Source organism: Equus asinus, chromosome 2, assembly GCF_041296235.1.
Source record: "Equus asinus isolate D_3611 breed Donkey chromosome 2, EquAss-T2T_v2, whole genome shotgun sequence".
In the NCBI taxonomy this organism is placed as follows: Eukaryota; Metazoa; Chordata; class Mammalia; order Perissodactyla; family Equidae; genus Equus; species Equus asinus.
The window spans coordinates 98,799,963-98,820,497 of record NC_091791.1 but is presented as its reverse complement, the minus strand read 5'-3'; the positions used below and the strand labels follow the sequence as shown (position 1 = coordinate 98,820,497).

At 42.7% G+C, this 20,535-nt stretch overlaps 1 protein-coding gene across 5 annotated transcripts in view; it reads left to right on the top strand.

Annotated features, from left to right (window-relative positions):
* The window catches only part of PDE8A (phosphodiesterase 8A), a 135,975-nt gene extending 116,076 nt beyond the window's left edge, over positions 1-19,899 (top strand). For all 5 annotated transcript variants that reach the window (XM_070494708.1, XM_070494709.1, XM_070494712.1 and 2 more), the window contains 6 exons: positions 1,153-1,351; positions 4,904-5,121; positions 6,997-7,129; positions 9,784-9,951; positions 17,606-17,735; positions 18,906-19,899. In XM_070494708.1, the coding sequence (XP_070350809.1) occupies positions 1,153-1,351; positions 4,904-5,121; positions 6,997-7,129; positions 9,784-9,951; positions 17,606-17,735; positions 18,906-19,012 (955 nt within the window). In that variant the 3' untranslated portion in view covers positions 19,013-19,899. The remainder of the gene's footprint in view (positions 1-1,152; positions 1,352-4,903; positions 5,122-6,996; positions 7,130-9,783; positions 9,952-17,605; positions 17,736-18,905) is intronic.
* The last annotated feature ends 636 nt before the right edge of the window (positions 19,900-20,535 follow it).

Sequence of the window (20,535 nt, the reverse complement as noted above, 5' to 3'; positions counted from 1 at the left end):
AAGAGCCATCCGCAGATCTTGGTTGCTGCATTGGTGACAGGCGTGGGGACACCCACAACTCCAGTTGTCCTGACGTGGGTGTGACCACAGAGTGGGGCGGGGTTGGGGTTTTATCTTCACTCTTGCATCTTGCTGGAAAAGAGCTGTTCACCAAAGGGTGCAATGGACCTGTCACACAGGAGAAACATGTCCACAGAGCTGATGCCAACCAGGGCTGCCCTTCAGGGTCGAGAGGCCCTGAACCTGGCAGACAGAAGGCACTTGCAGGAGAAGTGGCTCTCTTGGGCCGTGGGATAACTCATCAGGTGTCATCCCAGTCTGGGTGAAGTGCTCCCAACACAGCCCCTGCCCTTTGCTCAATGTGTGTCAACCTTCTCAATACATCCTCTTCCATGTACCCAACCGGGGCAAGGACAGTGAAGAAGAATACTCCTATCGCAAACGAATCTTCAAGCACCTGTTTACATACTAGTGACACTGCACTCATGTGAATCAGGCCGAGGCAGGTCAGTTCAAGTCCTGTGAGCCTACTCACCCCTAGATGCTGCCTCAGCAGAGCAGTTTCCTGACCTTCCAAGCCAAAGGCCAGGATCAAGGTGACTTCTCAAGGAGGAGCCTGACTTGGTGGCCAGTTGGCCACCTTCTCAGGGGAAATCTCTTCATATTGTATCACACATTTCAGATTGTTGAAACCATTACACAACATGTGACAGTGTCTGGCTCACATGCAGTCATCAGAAACTGTTATTTTCTTCTAGGCATGACATCTAGCTAATGACATAGGTCCAGCAAGTCCAAAGGAGAGGATAGGGTTGAAGGTGGCACAAATTTGGCCTGGCAACATGTTGACTTTGAGTGCAAGTAGGAGTCTGAGTCAGGAAGGGCAGAGTGAGCAAACCTCACCCCAGCCAGTGGGGAGCATCAATCAAGAGCTCTGAGGCCAGGATTGGAACTGGGCTCCAGGTGAGGTTGGTGTTGGCGAGCAGGAGGAAGGGCAACAGAGAGGCCAGCACCGCTGGCAAGCTCCACTTTGCTGCCCTGCACACTCTCTGACGTCTGGCTTGGATTTGCTTGTTGGAGCTGAACCCATTCAGGGCTCCAAACATTTTGTCTAATTCTTTGTTTTAACGTTGTGGATGTTTTTCTCTACAGGCCTTTGATTTATCTTGGTCTCAAAATATTTGCTCGCTTTGGAATCTGTGAATTTTTAAATTGCTCCGAGACAACGCTGAGATCGTGGTTACAAATTATTGAAGCCAATTATCATTCTTCTAACCCCTACCACAATTCTACACATTCTGCTGATGTCCTTCATGCCACTGCCTATTTTCTCTGCAGAGAGAGGATAAAGGTGAGCTGTGTTTGCGCTCCGTGCTTAATGGGCAGGGGCAGTGGGGCAGGCTGCTGCCCTGCTTCCTCCGACTTGCTACGGTGTGACTGTTCAGGGATGGTCCTGGCGCGTGTGCAGCCTGGCCTGGGAAGGGTGTGGCCACACGAGAAGTCAGGCAGGAGGCCACACTGTGCTCGGGGGAGTTGATATGTTCATTTATGACACAGCCCCGGCCATTCCCTGGGAGTATAAGGAGCGGGATTTGGTCCTCGGGGAGAAAGCCAGCAAGAACAAGATAGGACTGTTCTTCTGGAGGTCTCACTCTGCACCTACAGACAAGCTGTTGGATATTGGCACTTTAGGGCCCCCACCTATCCCTGAAAGTCAGCATGGTTTGAGACCAGCTTCATCATTTTCGCCCAGCACTGCTCTCACCCGGAGTTACCCACTTGGTCCAGAGTTCCATCATCCAAGCACACACCCAAGTTAGAAAGCTGGAGTCATCTTCAGTTCTTTCTTCTCCCCGAGCCCTCGACATCTAATAGATCATCTGACCTTGCTACTATAAGCCCTAAATGTCCTCAGAATCATCTCCTCCTCATAGTGCCCCACTGCTGTCCCAGTCTCATCTAGATGGTGCCAGACCAGAACTCCGACTACCTTGCTCCTCAGGAACTCACATTGCTGCCAGCGTGAGCTTTCTGAAACAGCACATCTGACCGTGACGGTCCCAGGAGCAGCTTCCCATCTCCTACAGGATCGAAACTTTAAGACTCCACAGTCCCCAGACACACAGGCCACGTTTGGGCCAGGCTAAACCACGTTAGTTTCTGAAGCTTCCCTCACCTCTCCACCTGTCCTTCAAGGATCGTTGTCGGCCTCTTTTCCTCCAGGAAGCCTTCCCTGAACTGCCCTCCAACCCCCCACTGACTTAGGTGCCCCTTCTCTGAATTCCCACACCCTCCCAGGCATGTTCCTGATTTTACTCTCTTAGATGCCTACTTACTGGTCCATCTGCTCTATTTGGAGAACAAGCTCCTTTTCTATCCCCAGTGCCTGCCCTGCTCAGCCAAGTCGATGCAGTGGAGGAAGGGTGAGGACTGTTAACTGAGTGGCTCCCTAGGGCTCCAAATAGCAGGTGCGGTGGCCAGTGGCACCTACTGGTAGCCGGTCACAACAGCTCAGGGTCTGCACTGAGTAGCTTTAGCTCCAGCTCTGAGGCCGCAGGAGATGGGGATGGGAGTAGGCCACAGTAAGGAGAGCCTCACAGAAGAAAGGGTCCTTTCAAGGACAGTTATTCACTGCCCACTCCCAAGACAGGCTCCCTAAGAAAGCTTGCATGTTGTCAGTTATTTCATTAGGGAAATTTTTGAAGCAGCAACTAGATTTGCCAAAGTATTTGTGTTGTTTCCTTCAACATCCATCATAAGGCGGCACAGAGGGTCCAGGGAGCTCCAGTGGCATGGCCATTTCACTTTTAGAAGTACTTGAGAGCAAAAGAATCAAACTGCTGGTTTTGTATCTAAGAAAACAGGGCCTCGTGAGGAATGAGACAGCGAGGCATCATTGCCTGATGTCCTGGCACCCAGGGAAGGTCACAGGGTGGCTGGGACCAGGCATGGCAGCCAGGCAGAGCAAGGGCGAGTGCCTGCCAGTTCCCTTCCTCATCTGTAACATGGGTCCATTGTATGGAGGAGAACAGGAAAGGATGATGTCTAGCAACTGAATGTGTGGAGCGAATGTTAATTCCTCACCCTGAAGGTCAGACCTTCTCAGAGTGGGCTCTTTCAGTTGCCCTTTTCCTGCTCCCTCTTTTTTTTTTTAAGAAAGATCATGACCAACACTGTAGATAAAATTAGAGTCCAGAGAGAGGACTGTTTTGTAAAGTACAAAAACAAATGGCAGAGGAGGAACGTCTGTGTCAGTATGGTGCAGCATTTAAAGACGACCTAATTTTTGCTACAATTTGTTGCTTTTGAAATATTCTGTAGATAACATACAAATGTAAATTTAGAAAGCTAACTGAATTTTTTTTAAGATGGTCCTGAGCTAACATCTGTTGCCAATCTTTTTTTTTTCTTCTTCTTCTCCCCAAAGCCCCCCAGTACGTAGTTGTGTACCCTAGCTGTAGGTCCCTCTAGTTGTGCTATGTGGGAGGCTGCCTCAGAGTGACTTGATGGAGTGGTGCTAGGTCTGCGCCCAGGATCTGAACCAGCAAAACCCTGGGCCGCCAAAGTGCAGTGTGCGAACTTAACTACTTGGCCACTGGACTGGCCCCTAACTTAATTTTTAACAGAACTGTATGATATGAATTCTATCTCACTTATTGAGATATAATTCATATCATACATTTCACCCATTTAAGGTTAAAATTATTGAATTTCAACTTAAATGAATTTACAAGACTGATTTATTAGATATACACCTTCTTTTCAAGTGTCCGTAAATATTTCCAAAAATGATCTTATGCTAGGACACAATGAATGTCTTGATAAACTTCAAAATTTCATAGGCTATATTTTCTAACTACAATACAACAAAACTAGAATTTTATAACTAAAGGTTAAAAAAAAATGTTAGCCACTACAAATGAGAAAATATTTTGAATAGTTTTGGGATAAACAAGGAAATAAAACCAAGAATAACAGATTTATTTAGAAAACAACAAAATGAGAAACATATATCAACACCTAAAGAAAGAGAAGAGCAAAATGATAGTTCAAAATGGTTCTTTGAAATAACTAAGAAAATTAAGTTCTACCCAAACTAATCACAAAATATAGAAAACACAGAAATACATTTGGAATGGAAAATGAAAGAAGAAAGTACCATGTATTTATGTACTAATTCAAAAGCCTTTAAAATAGATGGTTTCTTAAAAAAGAAAGAAAGAATATGTTAAATCAAATTAATGCTAGAAGTAGAAAACCAAAAGAGGTCAATACTATGGAAGCAGTTTTTAAACTATCAAATAATTTCTTCAAAACCTGGCTCCTGACCTAGTTGGACAGATGAGTTCTTTAGCCCTTTAAGGAACTGCTCCGTGGTACATAAAACCTTTTCAGAACCTTGAAAAAGATGGAAGACTTCCAGATCATGACCAAACTCATAAGGCCCTGACATCAACCCTGACAAAGCACCGAAAGGGGGAGAAAACTAGACCAACCCCCAGTTAATGTAAATCATGCATATTTTAACAAATTATTTCTCTTATTTAGTAATATCAGTTTATGTTAGTCTACGTCAATATCTCAGACTAAGGACCTTTTTTTGTGATGGGTCTAGAGACAGACTGAGTGAGGAGCTAACTCCTGTCTGTTGAGGGTACCCTGTATTGTAGTAAGTCCTTAACTTGGGTGAGACTGAGAATCAGAGAATGTTTCCTAGTTAACATATGCTACACTATAAGTGTTTCTGAGTAGAGATAGGAAACTGGATTTGCTCAACAATATGCTTTTCTCAGAAATCTGAACTATTCTTACCTTAAAGTAATAAAGCAGAAAGAAAATGATACAGATGGCTTCCTTGCTTTCAGTGCCATGCCCCAGTTTTTAAAAGATCTCTTGTTTTCAGCAAACTTTAGATCCGGTTGACGAGGCTGCTGCCCTCATTGCAGCCACTGTTCACGACGTGGACCACCCTGGGAGAACCAACTCCTTCCTGTGCAATGCTGGAAGCGAGCTGGCCATTTTGTATAATGACACTGCTGTGCTGGAGAGCCACCACGCAGCCTTGGCCTTCCAGCTGACCACTGGAGACGATAAATGCAATATCTTTAAAAACTTGGGAAGGTAAGAACAATGAGTAGGGAAGTATGTTGCTTCCTCTCTCTTTTTTTTTTTAACAGCTTTATTAAGATATAATTCACACACCATGCAGTTCACCCATTTAAAGCGTATAGTGGTTTTCAGTATATTCAGAGTTGTGCAGCCGTCACCACAGTCAATTTTACAACACTTCCGTCACCCCCAAAAGAACCTCGAACTCATTAGCAGTCACTCCCCATTCTCCCCTCAACTCCCTCAGCCCTAGGCAGCCGCTGATCTACTTTCCTTCTCCATAGATTCGCCAGTTATGGGCATTTCTATCAATGGAAGCATACTCAACATGTGGTCTTTTGTGACGGGCTTCTTTCACTTAGCACAGTGTTTTCAAGGTTCAGCTCCTTTGTGTCCTGACATTTCACGACGACAGTGTAATGCTGACATCTTAAGCTTTTAGAGACTCAGAGAAGCTGTCATCTCACATCTCTGCCCAGAACACTCCACTCTGCCCTCCCGTGCCCAATAGACTTCTCGTCATTGTCTCTGTTCACACGTCACTTCCTTGAGGAAGCCTTCCTGACTGTCACACTAATTACTCAGTCTCAAGTTCCTTCATAGCACTTACCATATTTTTAAATAATCATTTTTCATTATTTGTCTAATGTCCGATTCGATTCTTAAGCTCTGTAAGATCAGTGCTATGTGTCTTTGATTCATGTCTGTACCCTCATTGTCTAGTGTGGTGCCTAATACATAGTCAGGACTCAATAAATATCACATGGAAGAAGGAAAAAGTGTTCTGTTGTGAGCAGTACTTACTAATTTGGATTTTTAAAGGAAACTTTTACATGGATTTTTTTTTTTTTTATTTAAAGATTGGCACCTGAGCTAACAACTGTTGCCATTTTTTTTTCTCCTTCTTTTTCTCCCCAAAGCCCCCCAGTACAGAGTTGTATGTTTTTTAGTTCTTTAGTTGTGGGTCCCTCTAGTTGTGGCATGTGGGACGCTGCCTCAGTTGGCCTGATGAGCGATGCCGTGTCTACACCCAGGATCCGAACTGGCGAAACCCTGGACCACCGAAGTGGAGCGCGCAAACTTAACCACTCAGCCCCAGAGCCGGCCCCTACATGGGATTTTTAATAAAGGAGATTCCTGATTTTACAAAACTCCCTTTTGCCATGTTCTAGAATCTCAGAGGTGGAGTTCAAGTAGATTTTATTTATAGTTGCTTGTATATACATCAGCTCTCTCTGGAAAAATACACAAGACCCTAATAACTTTGGTTGTGTCCAGGGAAAGGAACAGAGTGACTGGAGAAAAGGGGTTGAATAGAGATTTCATTTCATACTCTTTGTACCTTTTGAATTTTTAATTATATGGTTTACATCCTCAAAAAAATTTTTTTTTAAGTAAATAAAAACAAGGCTGGAAGAAAAGGTATCAAGTACTCGCTGTGATTTTCTCTGCTGCCAGAGGGTCTAGCCTCTAAGTTTCTGGGCACTAAAATTGTTCAGTCTCAAGGGCCTCAGTGTGGGGGACCTTCTTCATGACCACAGAGCTGTCTTTGTGGAAAGAGTTGGTTTTGATCACTTCCACTACATTCCACCTTATTTTATTCTAAGAACCATATGCCTTATGGTACGGAAGGACAACAGTGTGAACATTGCATCTATAAAGTCTTGCCCATAAGCTTCTGATTTTAACTTCTACTCAGGTTCCTCTTGCGTATGGTCTAGACACTAACCTATAACTTCCACATTCTTTTAAAGTGTGTCCTGCGACTGACTTCCAGTGATACTCGAATTTTAGTCGCAGTGGACATGTGTCCTAGATAAGATTGTTTCACGAATCTGGTCTGGAACAATAATCTGTAGCATCTTTCTTGTTTGTCGTCTGAAACAGGAATGACTATCGGACCCTGCGCCAGGGTATTATCGACATGGTCTTAGCCACAGAAATGACAAAGCACTTCGAGCATGTCAACAAGTTTGTCAACAGCATCAACAAGCCCTTGGCAGCACTAGAAGAAAATGGGGTAAGGGAAACTGATTGCAAAGAGAACCTGTGTTTGGGGCCCTTTTCCCTATGTGCTGTGGGGAAACCTGGGCTAGGATATCATGAGTCGTGGAAGTTTTCCCCCAGTGGGCTCATTGAATTTAATTTCCAGTGGTTAAAAAATTACTTAAAGCACAAAAACTTGGCAGGAAAAAAATATAGGGCATCCAAAAATAGACATGAAAACTCGGAAGGGAGGGCCAAGTTTGAGATATACTAATTTTAGACAGGTGGACCATCCCTGCACCCTTTCTTACAGTTGTCCCCTCCCCCTCTTCTCAGGCATTCTGGGGTCAGTTGGAGCTCTTGAGGTCTCTCACCAGCCACTCCTGATTCTGCACATTCTGTGGTAGCAGCAGCTATCCTCTGTTGGTCTATGTCACAGGAGGGTAGGGGTTGGGAAGGATGCTGTATTCTGGTCACAAGAGTGACGTTGTTGCCCCTCATTTCTGGATTTGAGGCATGGAGCCCACAACTGCCTGGCAAGGATAACATTAAACCTCTTGCGAGGTGGGAGACCACAGCTGAGGAAGCAGACAGATCCGAGTTTCCATCCTAGTTCTGCTTCCCCAACTCCTTGTCTGTAGAATGGGCTTAATAAATCTCAAGGCATAGGATTGATGGGCATGGCCAAGACAGGCACAGAACAGATGGTATCCGTGATACTAGACTCCTTGCGCCATCAGCACCTGGAGCGCATGTTCCTTCACAAACCCTCTTCCTTTGAGGCCCACATGTCTGCTCTACCACCTACCCCACCTGCACTGGACATCTTAGTACCAGCTCACAGCCTTTCCTACTGCCCTCCTCCCCAGGTCCTGTCACCATGCTGAGAATCTTTGCCATGCCCAGGGATGACTTAGCCTATCAGTCTAGGATCACAATTCCTTGAATTTTAACTCCACTTTACTTCTGCAACTCATTTGACTGGCCACGGCCTTTCTGTCTCTGGCTTTCTACCTTATTACCCCTTCACATGTGCTCCTGTTTAGCCTGATTTGAAACGTGTTGAGAACTCTGCTCCCTTCAGCCTTTCCTCTTCTCCCAGTTTGTCAGCCTGCCTTTGACTTCACTCCCTTTCCAAGGATTTCGATGCAGAAGCCCCCACTCCAGCCTCTTTTATTGGCTCCTCTTCTGCCATCCTGGATAGCACTGGTTGTCACCTGGGGCACTGCTCCTGGCTGACCCCTTGCCACAGAAAGAAACCACATACCTCACAGAGTTGGTTTCCTCTGTCTAGTCTGGGCAGTTCCCAGACTCAGCTGAATCCTCTTCCACTTGACAGTCGTATTTCTCATCTCTGTTGTCAGTCAGTACTTGGAGGTACATCTGAGAGACTGGAAATCAATCTCGAATGAGTCGGAGCAGGGACAAAGCAACATGAAAGAAAATAGTTTCCAGCCGGCCTTCTGATCTGTAGTCAGACTGAAAGCATTAACACATCTGAAGAGAGAAGGGTCAGCACAAAGCTGGTTGGCAGTGTCAAACTTGGAGCAAGGAGAGCTGCTGAGGCAGCCTCAGTAGTGTCCCTTCTGGCACTCTCTAGAGGACTAGGCAGCCTAGGCTCAGGGTGCCACCTGCCCATCTTGATGGCAGATATGTCCCCACTGAGATGGGGCCATCAGGCCTTCTTAGACTGCTGCAGTTACTCATTGCAATCACATGACTGACTGTTGGGAATTTGCTTGACGGGCACAGATTCAGAATGAGGAGACTTGCTTGCTCACACTTGTCTTTGACAGTGCTCTTTGCTTCAGAGGGCCTATAACCAGAGGGTCCATTACACCATGGATTGAGAATTTATATCCAGAAGGGCTCCTTGTGTATCAGACAGCATGTGGTATTGTGAATGGACAGAGCCCAGGACTAAAGGTGGAATTTAAGTTCTTATCCTCGCTCAGCTGTGTAGCTTTGGACTAGTCTCCTCACTTCTCTGTCCCAGTGTCCTCATCTGTAAAATGTAATAGTAAATGATAGTGCTTTTCATGCCTATCACAGATCAAAAGGGAGTAACTGTTAAGTCCTTTGTGAACCATAAACTGTTAGGGCAATGTTAAGGAAATATCACTATGTCTGACACAGTCTTAGTGTGCTGACAGCTAATTCCTATGATCATACCTGTCACAGGGCTGGACTGGGGACTGGGTTGTGAGAAGCAGGGAGCCTGGTAGACCACAAGACTTTCTTTGTTGTGAGGGCAGAGAAATGTTTTATTTTTTCAGTTCACACTCTGTTTTAGTAAATATACCAAAAGATAAAGCCAGTCTTTGGGTTCTTAGCAAGGGAGAGCAATAGAGATAGTAGAACAGAAAGAAAAGGCAGCTCTAAGAAATATTTAGAGTGAGAAGAAGAGAAGAAAGAGCCAAGAAGAAGCTGAAGGGCAGATACACCAACCCCCAGTGCTGCCCTCTACTCCTGGGGACCTGCTGGAATCTCAGTGGGCCTTGGTTTTCCCCTTTGTAAAGTGAGGGGCTAAGCTCAATGCTCAGAGTATCCTCAGCACTTGGTTTTATGAACCCTTAACTTCTAGATCCTGGACAGTGCCTTAGTGCTTACAGTGGGACCACACTTGTGAGACAGGGCTTCATATCAGGGGACCCATTTTGATCACTTTGAATTCCACTCACATTTTAGGAAACCGATAAAGATCAAGAAGCCATAAACACTATGCTCAGGGCTCCAGAGAACCGGACTCTGATCAAACGAATGCTGATTAAGTGTGCTGATGTGTCCAATCCCTGCCGACCCCTGGAACAGTGCATTGAGTGGGCTGCACGCATCTCAGAAGAATATTTTTCTCAGGTAAGATTCAGCCTCTTAAGTTCCTTAAGTAAAAGAGAGAAACACGTAAGACCATAAGAGGTAATGGGCTTAAAACCAGGGAGTAGAGTTCGAAATGAAATTGTGTCCTTGACGAACATTTCGTAGGCTTACTAGTAATGAATTCTGTTAGTTTTCCCGTATCTGAAAATGTGCTTATTTTGCCTTCATTCTTGCAGGATATTTTCACTAGATATAGAATCCTTGGTTGATGGTTTTCTCCTAATAGCACTTTAAAGATATTCTACTGTTGTCTGGCATTCATATTCTCTCTGGGTAGAAAAAATTCTTGTGGAGCAGAAAAACAAAATTAGAAAATATAATGGAAAACTTTTCCAAATTTAGTGAAAGACATACATACGGGTTCAAGAAACCTAGTGAACTTTAACCCATGCCCAGGTATGTCATAGTCAAGCAGCTACAAGGCAAAGATGATGAAATTTTTTGAAGTCAGCCAGAGAAAAATGACGCATTACTTATAAGAGAACAACAATGCTCCTGTCTCCTGACTTCACATCAGAAACTATGAAGGCCAGAAACCCTGGAACAATGTCTTTAAAATGCTGTTAGGAGAAAACTGTCAACCCAGAATTCTGTATCCAGATGGTTCCACTGAGGGATTCTGTCAAACATTTAAGGACAAAATAATGCCAGTCTTACAAATTGTACCAGAAAATAGAGGAAGTGGGAATGCTTTCCACCTCATTTTATGAAGCCATTGTCATTCTGATATCTAAACCTGACAAAGACAATACCAGGAGAAAATTGTAGTCCGTTATCCTCATGAATATAGATACAGAGATACTTAATTGAACAGTATATAAAGAGGATAATATGTCATTACCAAATAGAGTTTTTCCTAAGAATGCAAGGTTGGTTTACTATCAGAAAAGCCAATTATTATAATTTGCCACACTAATTAAATAAATGAGAAAAAACATGATTATTTCAGTAGATGCAGAAAAAGCATTTGATAAAATTCAACACCCATTCATCATAAAAACTCTTAGCAAACTAGGAATAGAAGGGAACTTACCTTAATAAGGGCATCTGCAAAAACTTAGAGCTAACATTATCTTTAATGGTAAAATATGGAATACTTTCTCCTTAAGACTGGAAACAAGGCAAGGGTACCCATTCTTACCACTTCTATTCAATGTTGTATTGGCAGTCCAAGCCATTGCAATAAGGCAGGGGAAAAGTACAAAGAACAGAAAGTAAGACATAAATTTGTTTCTATCTGCAGGTGACATGAGTTTTTTTTATGTTGGAAACTGAGTGTACAAGACACTTGCTAGCATTAATAATAGCAATGATTTAGCAGTATCGTCTAACACAAGCTCATTCTACAAAGTCAGCTGTATTTTGTGTACTAGACACAAAAACTGGAAAATGAAACTAAATCCCATTTACAATAGCAATAAAAAACAAGAATTAGGAATAAATTTAACAAAAGAATGTTAGTCCTTTACCACAGAACATTGCTGAGAAATTAAAGAACACTTGAATAAATGGAGAGGTAGCCCATGTCCACAGATTGGAAGACTCAAAGTTGTAAAGATACAGTTCTCTCCAAATTGATGCACAGAGTCAGCGCAATCTCAATCAAGATCCCAGCAGGACTTTTTTGTAGAAATTGACAAAATGACTCTAAATTTTATATGGAAATATGAAGGATCTTAAATAAGCGAAGCAAACTCTAATAGGAAAAAGTTGGAAGATTTACTCTTTTTGGTTTCAGAACTTAGAATAATCAAGCCAGTGTGCTGCTGGCATAAGGATAACAAATGCACTGATGAAACAAAATAGAAATCCCAGAAATAGACCATGTTTGTACAATCAGTGCAGAAAGGAAAATTTTTTTCAGCAGGTGGTTTTGGAATATTTGTGGAAATCAACCACAACTCCTACCTCATATCACAGAGAAAGGTCAATTCATAATGGATCATAGACCTAAATACAAAACCTAAAGCCATAAGGCTTTTAGAGAAAAACATAGGAGAATATCCTCAGTCTCTTTGAAGTAGACACATATTTCTTAGGTACAGAAAGCAATAACCATAAAAAGAAAATTTGATAAATGAGACTGAAAATTCAGAAATTATACTCATCTGCTAAAAAATTAATAGGCAAGCCTCACTGGAAGAAAATATCCACAAATCGTATCTGACAAGGACTATATTCAGGATATATAAGGAACTATAACTATAATAAAAAGACAAACCACCTAATTAAAAATGGCCAAATATTTTAACAGATGCTTCACAAAAGAAGATATATGAGTGGCCAGTAAGCATATGAAAAAGTGCTGAACATCATTAGTAATCAGGGAAATGCAAATTAAACCCACAGTGAAATACCACCACACACCCACTAGGATGGCTAAAAATTTAAGACTGACACCAGCAAATGTTCATGAAGATGTCAACCAACTGGAATTCATTCATGAGTGATAGGTGTGTAAAATGCTACAACCACTTTGGGAAGCAATTTAGGAGGGTTTCTTGTTTTTTTGTCTCTTATTGGGGTAAAATATATATAACAAAATTTACCATTCTAGATGATTATGTGGGGTTTTTTGCCTTTGTTCTTTTAATGTGGTGAATTACATCAATTGATTTCAGATGCTGAACCATCCTTGCATTGCAGGACTAAATCCACTTGGTCATGGTGTATGATCCTTTAATATGCTGCTGCTGAATTCTGTTTGCTAGTATTTTATTGAGGATTTTTGTATCAGTATTCATGAAGGGGTATCAGTCTTTAGTTTTCTTGTAGTGTCTTTGTCAGGCTTTGGTATCAGGGTAATGCTGGCCTCATAGATTGAGTTAGAAATTTTCAATTTTTTGCAAAAGTTGGAGAAGGATTTTTGTTACTTCTATTTAAGAGTTTGGTACAATTCACCAGTGAAGCTATCGGGTCCTGGGCTTTTCTTTGTTGGGAGGGTTTTTTATTACTAATTGAATATCCTTACTAGTTATAGACCTATTCAGATTCTCTATTTCTTCATGATTCAGCCTGTGTATGTTTCTAGGAATTTGTTCATCTAGATTATCCATTTTGTTGGTGCACAGTTGTTCATCAATCCTTTCATTTCTGTAAAATCAGCAATGTCCTCACTTTGATTTCTGATTTTAGTAATTTGAGTCTTCTTTCCTTTTTCTTAGTCAGTCTAGCTAAAGATTTTTCAGTTTTATCAGTCTTTTCAAAGAACCAACCTTTGGTTTTGTTGATTTTTCTCTATTTGTTTTTCTATTCTCTATTTTACTTATCTCTGCTCTAGTCTATTATTTCCTTCCTTATGCCAGCTTTAGGTTTAGTTTGTTCTTTTTCTAGTTCCTTCAGTTGTAAAATTATGTTGTCAATTTAAGAGGTTTCCTCCTTTTTAATGTAGGCGTTTATAGCTATAAATTTCCCTCTTCTCACTGCTTTTTACCACATCTTCCTGTGTGTTGTGTTTTCATTTTCATTTGTCTCAAGGTATTTCCCAATTTTTTTTGTGATTTCTTCTTTGACCCCTTTGTTGTACTGAATGTACTGTTTAATTTCCACATACTTGTGAGTTTTCCAGTTTACTTTGTTAATGATTTCCAGTTTCATTCCATTGTGATTATGATTTTTTTCTTTTAAAATTTATTAAGACTTGTTTTGTGGCCTAAAATATATTCTATCCTGGGGAATGCTCTATTTGCACTTGAGAAAGATGTGTTATAACTGTCACTGGGTGAATGTTCTGAATATGTCTCTTAGGTCCAATTGGTTTATAGTGTTGTTCAGGTCCTCAATTTCTTACTTAACTGGCTGTTCTTGCCATTATTAAAAGTGTGGTATTGAAGTATCCAACTGTTGTTGTAGAAGTGTCCGTTTCTCCCTTCAATTTTGTCAGTGTTTTCTTCATATATTTTGGAACTCTGATATTTGGTGCATATGCGCTTATAAGGCAGACCTCAGAGAAGTGCAGGTTCAGTTCCAGACCGCCATGGTAAAGTGAGTGTTGCAATAAAGCAAGTCACACTAAATTTTTAGTTTCCCAGTGCATATAAAAGTTATGTTTACACTGTACTGCAGTCTACTAAGTGTGCAAAAGCATTGTGTTGAAAAAAAATGTACATATTTTAACTTAAAAATACCTTATTGCTTAAAAATGCTAATCACATGAGTTCTTCAGCGAGTTCTAATTTTTTTGCTGGTGGAGGGTCTTATAAAAAATGCAGTATCTGCGAAGTAGATTAAGGCAGTATGCACTAAATCGAAGTCTGCCTTTAATTGTTGTATCTTCTTGGTGAATTGACCCATTTAACAATAAATTATGTCCTTGTTTGTCTTTTGGAACAGTTTTTGACTTAAAGTGTATTTGTCTAATATTAGCATAGCCACCTCAGCTTTCCTTTGGTTATTTGCGTGGAATATCTTTTTCCATCATTTCACTTTCAGCCTATTTGTGTCCTGAGATCTAAAGTGAGTCTTCTGTAGACAGAATATAGTTAGATAATGTTTTTATCCATTCTGCCAGCTATGCCTTTGGTTGGGGGGTTTAATCCATTTACATTTAAAATACTTACTTTTGATTTTATTTTCTGTATGTTTTATAGCTTTTTGTCTCTCATTTCCTCCATTATTGCCTTCTTTTGTGTTTATTTGATTTTTTTGTAGTGGCATATTTGATCTCCTCATTTCCTTCTGCTAATATTCTATAGATGCTTTCTTTGTGGTTAGCATAAGGATGACATATGACATCCTAAGGTTAGCGTGGTTTACTTTAAATTGATACCACCTTGACTTCAGTCATATACACAAACACCTGTTCAGCTGTCTCTCCATCCCATTTTGTTATTGATGTAACAAATGACGTATTTATACACTGGGAACCCATTAACACAGATCTGTGGTTTTTATGCATGTCTTTTAAATCCTGTAGAAAATAAAAAGTGGAATTACAAACCAAAGTTATAATAAGACTGCTTTTTATATTTGCCTTTCTATTTACCTTTACTGGAGATCTTTATATTGTTATGTGACTTTGAGTTACTGTCTAGTTTTCTTGCACTTCAACCTGAAGGACTTCCTTTAGCACTTTTTTATACGCCAGATGTAGTGGTAATGAACTCTCAGCTTTTGTTTATGTGGGCATGTCCTCATTTCTCCATTTTGAAGGGCAGTTTTGCCACACACAGAATTCTCAGTTGACAGGTTTTCTTCTTTTAGCACTTTATGTAATTATCCCACTGCCTGCTGGCCTCCAAGTTTCCTGCTGAGGAATTAGCTGATCATTTTGTTGAGAATCTCTTGTATGTGACGAGTCATTTTTCTCTTACTGCTTTCAAGATTCTCTCTTTGTCTTTGGACTTTTGGTTTTAATGTCAGTGTGGTGTTTTTCTTTGGTTTATCCCACTTGGAGTTGTTTGGCTTCTTGGACTTGTAGAATTGTGTATTCAAGTTACGGCAGTTTTTGGCTATTATTTCTTCAAACACTCTCTGTTCCTTTCTCATGTCTGGACTCTGATTATGCTTATATTGGTGTGTTTGATGTTGTCCCTTAAGTTCCTTAGGCTCTTCTCACTATTCTGCATTCTTTTGTCTTTTTCCTCCTCAAACTTGATCATTTCAAATGTCCTGTCTTCAAATTTCTTTCTTCTGCCTGCTCAAATCAGCTGTTGAATTCCTCTAGTGAATTTTTCAATTCATTTTCTGTATTTTTCAGCTCCAGAATTTCTATTTGCCTACTTTTTATAATTTCTGTCTTTTGACATCCTCATTTTATTCCTGTATTATTTTCCTGCTTTCCTTGAGCTCTTTGGGCATGTTTAAGATAGCTGCTTTAAAGTCTTCGTCTAATAGGTCCAATGCCTGTGCTTCTTCATGGATGGTTTCTGCCAATTTTCTCCTTTTGAGTGGAGTATGTTTTCCTGTTTCTTTGGCCTTGTGATTTTATTTGAAAAAATAGCCACCTCTCCTAGTTTGGCTCTGTGCCAGAAAAGCCCCTTACTCATTAGTGGGGCATGCTCTGGGCCTCTGTGTGGCCTTCTCAATTCCACTATACAAACAGCTGCTTTTGAATGTCGTAATTTCCCGAAGAGCCTTCTCCCAGCTTCTCCTTGGGGCCATGGATGGTATATTATATGCCTCCACGCGTAATATCTTGCCCTAGGCATCTCCAAGTCTCTCATCCCCTTATAGCCTTCCCAAGCAGTAGCCATTGCTTTTCCACCTGAGAGCCAAGTTAGGTGAAACAGAGACCAGTGCTTCAGCCAGTCTAGACAGGTTAGAATGCTGTAAATCAGGTCAGCTCTACTCCCTTCAGTCTGAGGGAAGCAGTTGGGAATGGGGCTGCTGCCTCCTCCAGACCAAGACTGTGCCAGGGAAGGGGTGAGGCAAGGGTGAGTAAAAAATGCCCTGGCATTTCCTACCATTTTGAATGTGGCTTTTGTGAATGAGATTGGGCATTCACTTGGTTGCTGTAGACCTTTGCCTGTTCTCCAGAGTTCTTACGAGGTTATTTCAGCCAGTCTGTTGGTTTTTGATGTTTCCATGGGGGAAGGAGGACTAGGGGCATCCTAATTCGTCATTTTGCTGATGTCACTCTGATGATTGGACTTTACTGTAAAAGCCATTAAATGACAGTTTCTTCCTATATTCAGTGGGGTTAGGCAGAACCTGTCTATTAGGAGTCCACTCATCCTAACCACACTCTCTTGAGTAGTTTGGGTACAAAGAGTGCCCAAGCCTGAAGACCAGGTGAAATGGCGTCTCTGGTTGCTCTCTTTGGGTGGGGCTCCTCAACTGAACTGGGGGGTAGGGCTTGAATACTGCATGTCTGGCTTTCTTTGCGGTGTTAGACAGTCTGTCCTATTGTACTTTTGGGCACACTGGTGAAATGTGAAACTTGTAGACCCTGCCCCATGGATTGGGTCCCAGAAAGGAAGCATCTACAGGTGTGGAGCTCTCATTGGTGACCTAGATGGAAACGTGGGTCACAGATGATCTGACTGGCAAACAGTAGTCTCCAGGAGAAAAGGGCCCTGTAAGCTCCCTGCCCCTGTCACGTTGAGCCAGAGAGAAGAAATCTCAGCATGAGGGTTGTCGCTGCTTCTGTGTGGATGGGGAGGGCAGGCCTGGACTGTAGCACAGACAGAAAACCCTCCGAAGCCACGAACAGCTGAGCTGACTGACCCTCTGCTAGTAAGATAATGTGGCCCGAGATGAGAAGCAGCCACCAGACCCTTCTCTGTGAAGGGAGCTGTTTGTCACTCGCCACTGCAACCCTGGTGTCAGGCACCTGAAACACATGCTGGGTGGGAGGATGGCTGAGCTGTGACAGCAGCAGGGCGGTGGCTAACTAGTGTGCTCGTGCACCACAGATACCATTTGGAATCTTCCTGAAGGAGGCTTCCAGGTGTTGAAAACGTGGGTTGGGTTGGGTTGGAGTGTCCTCGGGCCCTCCTGGCACAGAGCGGTCCCTTCTGGAAACAGCTTGGTGCCTGGTGGTAGATCAGCTTTGTTGGCTGGTGCTCTCTGATCAGCTTCTCAACCACAAGCTCCTTGGGCTGCCAGGAGAGGCTCCGGTGGAGGGGCTGCTCCCAGGTGGAGTAGAGCCAGATACTGGAGTCTCGTCATTCCAGCCTTTTCTGTTTTGCAGACTGATGAAGAGAAGCGGCAGGACTTACCTGTGGTGATGCCAGTTTTTGACCGAAATACCTGCAGCATCCCCAAATCCCAAATCTCGTTCATCGACTACTTCATCACAGACATGTTTGATGCTTGGGACGGTAAGAACTCTTAGAGTGTATTTCCCTAAATAAGGGGAACTGCGCATTAAGTAGCAAGTAGTGTCTTTGACTCAAGAATATGTTTTGGGGCTTAGACTTTCAGGAAAGACTGAGGAGAAGAAATGAGCCATCCTTGAGGGCTCTTTGTGCACTTTGTCACTAGCTGCCCTCTCCCCATGGGGAGACAGTTGTGCCCGTTTCATAGATGAGAGAATTGAACTTGAGGCCACACAGCTAGTAGTAAAGAGCCTAGGGTTCAAAACCATGCATGCAGACTCGGAACCCCAGTGTTCCTGTGGGAGCCCTTCTGCCATCTGCTCTCCCAGGCTCCCTCTAGCAGACCTGAGAGCGGGCTGCTCTGGACTGATGCACATCGCTCTCCTTTAGCCTTTGTGCCGGCACAGGAGCCTGGCAAGTAGAGGATTCTCAGAGAAGAGGCCCCACTAATGCTCGCTGGACACCTGCTCTGCCCACCCTGGGGGCTGCAGGGCAGGTAAACGCCAGATCCGGCCAGCAGGAGACCAGCCCCCACACCTCCTAGGGAGCAGAGTGGGGAGGGCAGGGCGGGGCTTGTGTCGGGAAATAGGACTGAGCCCAAGGAAAGAGCTTTGGCTTTGGGGCCCGACTGCAGACTTCCAGCTCACTGCTTCTGGGACTGAGATCAGACACACGGCCCTCCAGGCCCCATTTTTTTTCTTCATGTGTACCTGGCTTGTCCCCACCTGTGTCCTCCAGGCTCTGGTGCTGGTGGCAGGAGACAGTCTAAGTGAAGCATGTGGCAGTGGAGGGCAGGGGGGCACATAGCAGAGCCAGTCAGGGCCTGGCTCCTGGCACTGCCATAAGGTGGGAGGCTCACAACACTGTGTTCCTGACACCCAGGCCCAGAGATGCTGATTAACTGGCAGTTAAGCAGATTAGCTCCCTTCTGTTTTATTTACCAGGGTTGTCAGCTCAACAGGTGGTCACAGCGGAGCTGCTGGCCTTGAGTACTGGACTTCACGTCAGTAAACCCAGCACATTCAAGCTGCTGTGTGTTTGCCTGTGTCTGTTTAGCATTATGCAAATACTTGCTCCTGCCCAACCCCTTCCTTAAAATGCTCTCTCCTTAGAAAGCCTAAACTGCTAAGCGGAGGCTGTGAAAGGATATCACATTCCCCTCTTTCTCTCCAGCCTTTGTAGACCTGCCTGAGTTAATGCAGCATCTTGACAACAATTTTAAATACTGGAAAGGACTGGATGAGATGAAGCTGCGGAGCCTCCGACCACCTCCTGAATAGTGTGCGACACCCCCAGGGCCCTGAAGCTTTGTCTCTCGGGCATTTGAATTCCTGAGGGCAGCCAGAGTTCCTTGGTCCTTTCAGTATTAAGCAGAACAGTCCCCAGGTCTGCACTGCCTGTGAAAGCACACAGGGACATCAGTAACCTTCTGTAGCCGCCATCTGATGCCATTGCCATAAAGTGCAACTTAGTCCACCATACCTGGGCCTGCTGCAGGGGCTCCTGAGAAAGTCACATGAGAACCAGGGTTCGCATTAGCTTTCATTAAAACCCAAGCTTGGGAGCGCCCCTGCAAAGGACGTTGATGGATTTCCTGCCAGTGACAGAGAATATCTTGTTGCAAACAATTTCTCTCAGTTATTTTCAGCACTTAAGAACAACTAATGGCAATCGGATCTTTAGCAACTTTTTCCCACATCATAGAAGGTGCAATCACTTACTTTGGAACACTACTGAAAGTGACTTCTCTTTTAAAATTGAGTAGCAAATGAAAAATACAAAGAAATTTTGAAGTTGATTATTAATATCAGTTATTAAATGTTTTATTTATTAGAAGTTCAATATTTTCTATGAATTTAAAAATACTTCAAAGCCAAAGCCAACTTTAAATGCCATGACCAAATTTACATGATTCATATGCATTCAATACATATCACTTGGTGTACAGACTTATTTTCATAATGCAAATTACAAATATAAAACGACATTTTTACTGCACTATAGAAATATTTGTGTATGTTAAACTCTTCTCTGATTGATGCTAATTGGAAAAGCAGTTTTGTTGGGGGTCTGACTCTGGAGCCACAGGATGGGCTCCCTCTGCGTGGGAACCAGACATCTGACCTGCACTGCCATCTGCGGGGCTTTGCAGGTGACCCCCCCCCCCCCCCCACAAGAATAGAAACAAGGAGTTCACACTTTTTTCCTAAATTTTTATAACTGGATTTCCAAAGTCTGCCTTATTTTGTAGTGTTTCTATAAAATATTCCCTATAAAAATAAAGACTGAAAATGGAATATTTAGTGAATTGACATTTTATAACCAATCTGTTTTCATCTGCAGTGGGGAATCTTCAATTCCAGAAATTTTTAAAGGTTCCGTATCTTCACTTTTGAATAAGTGTAGTACCGTGAAGAATGACACATGATGACATGTCACAGTGCTTGTCATTTCATTTTAAACTTGTATTTTTTCCCAGATAAAAATGAAATTAATTAAACTATTTGTTTTTAAGAAATCACGTATCGCCTTTTCTTTTGAGTTTTATAATACTTAAAATATTTCATCTTTTTCTCCCTCTAAATAATATTTTACAGAAAAGGTTAATAGTTAAATGACTGTTTCAAGGTCACAAAGGGCCAGATGAATATGTTGAAAAGTTCTCAGAACTACCTTTTAATTGGCCACTTGGTACCACTCAGAGATATCGGGCACTTGGGAGGTTGCACAGGGCCAGCTCCTCAGGGGTCTCTTTGTCTAAGGAAACAAAGGCCCCTTTTTCCTAGGTGAAGATATCTGACTT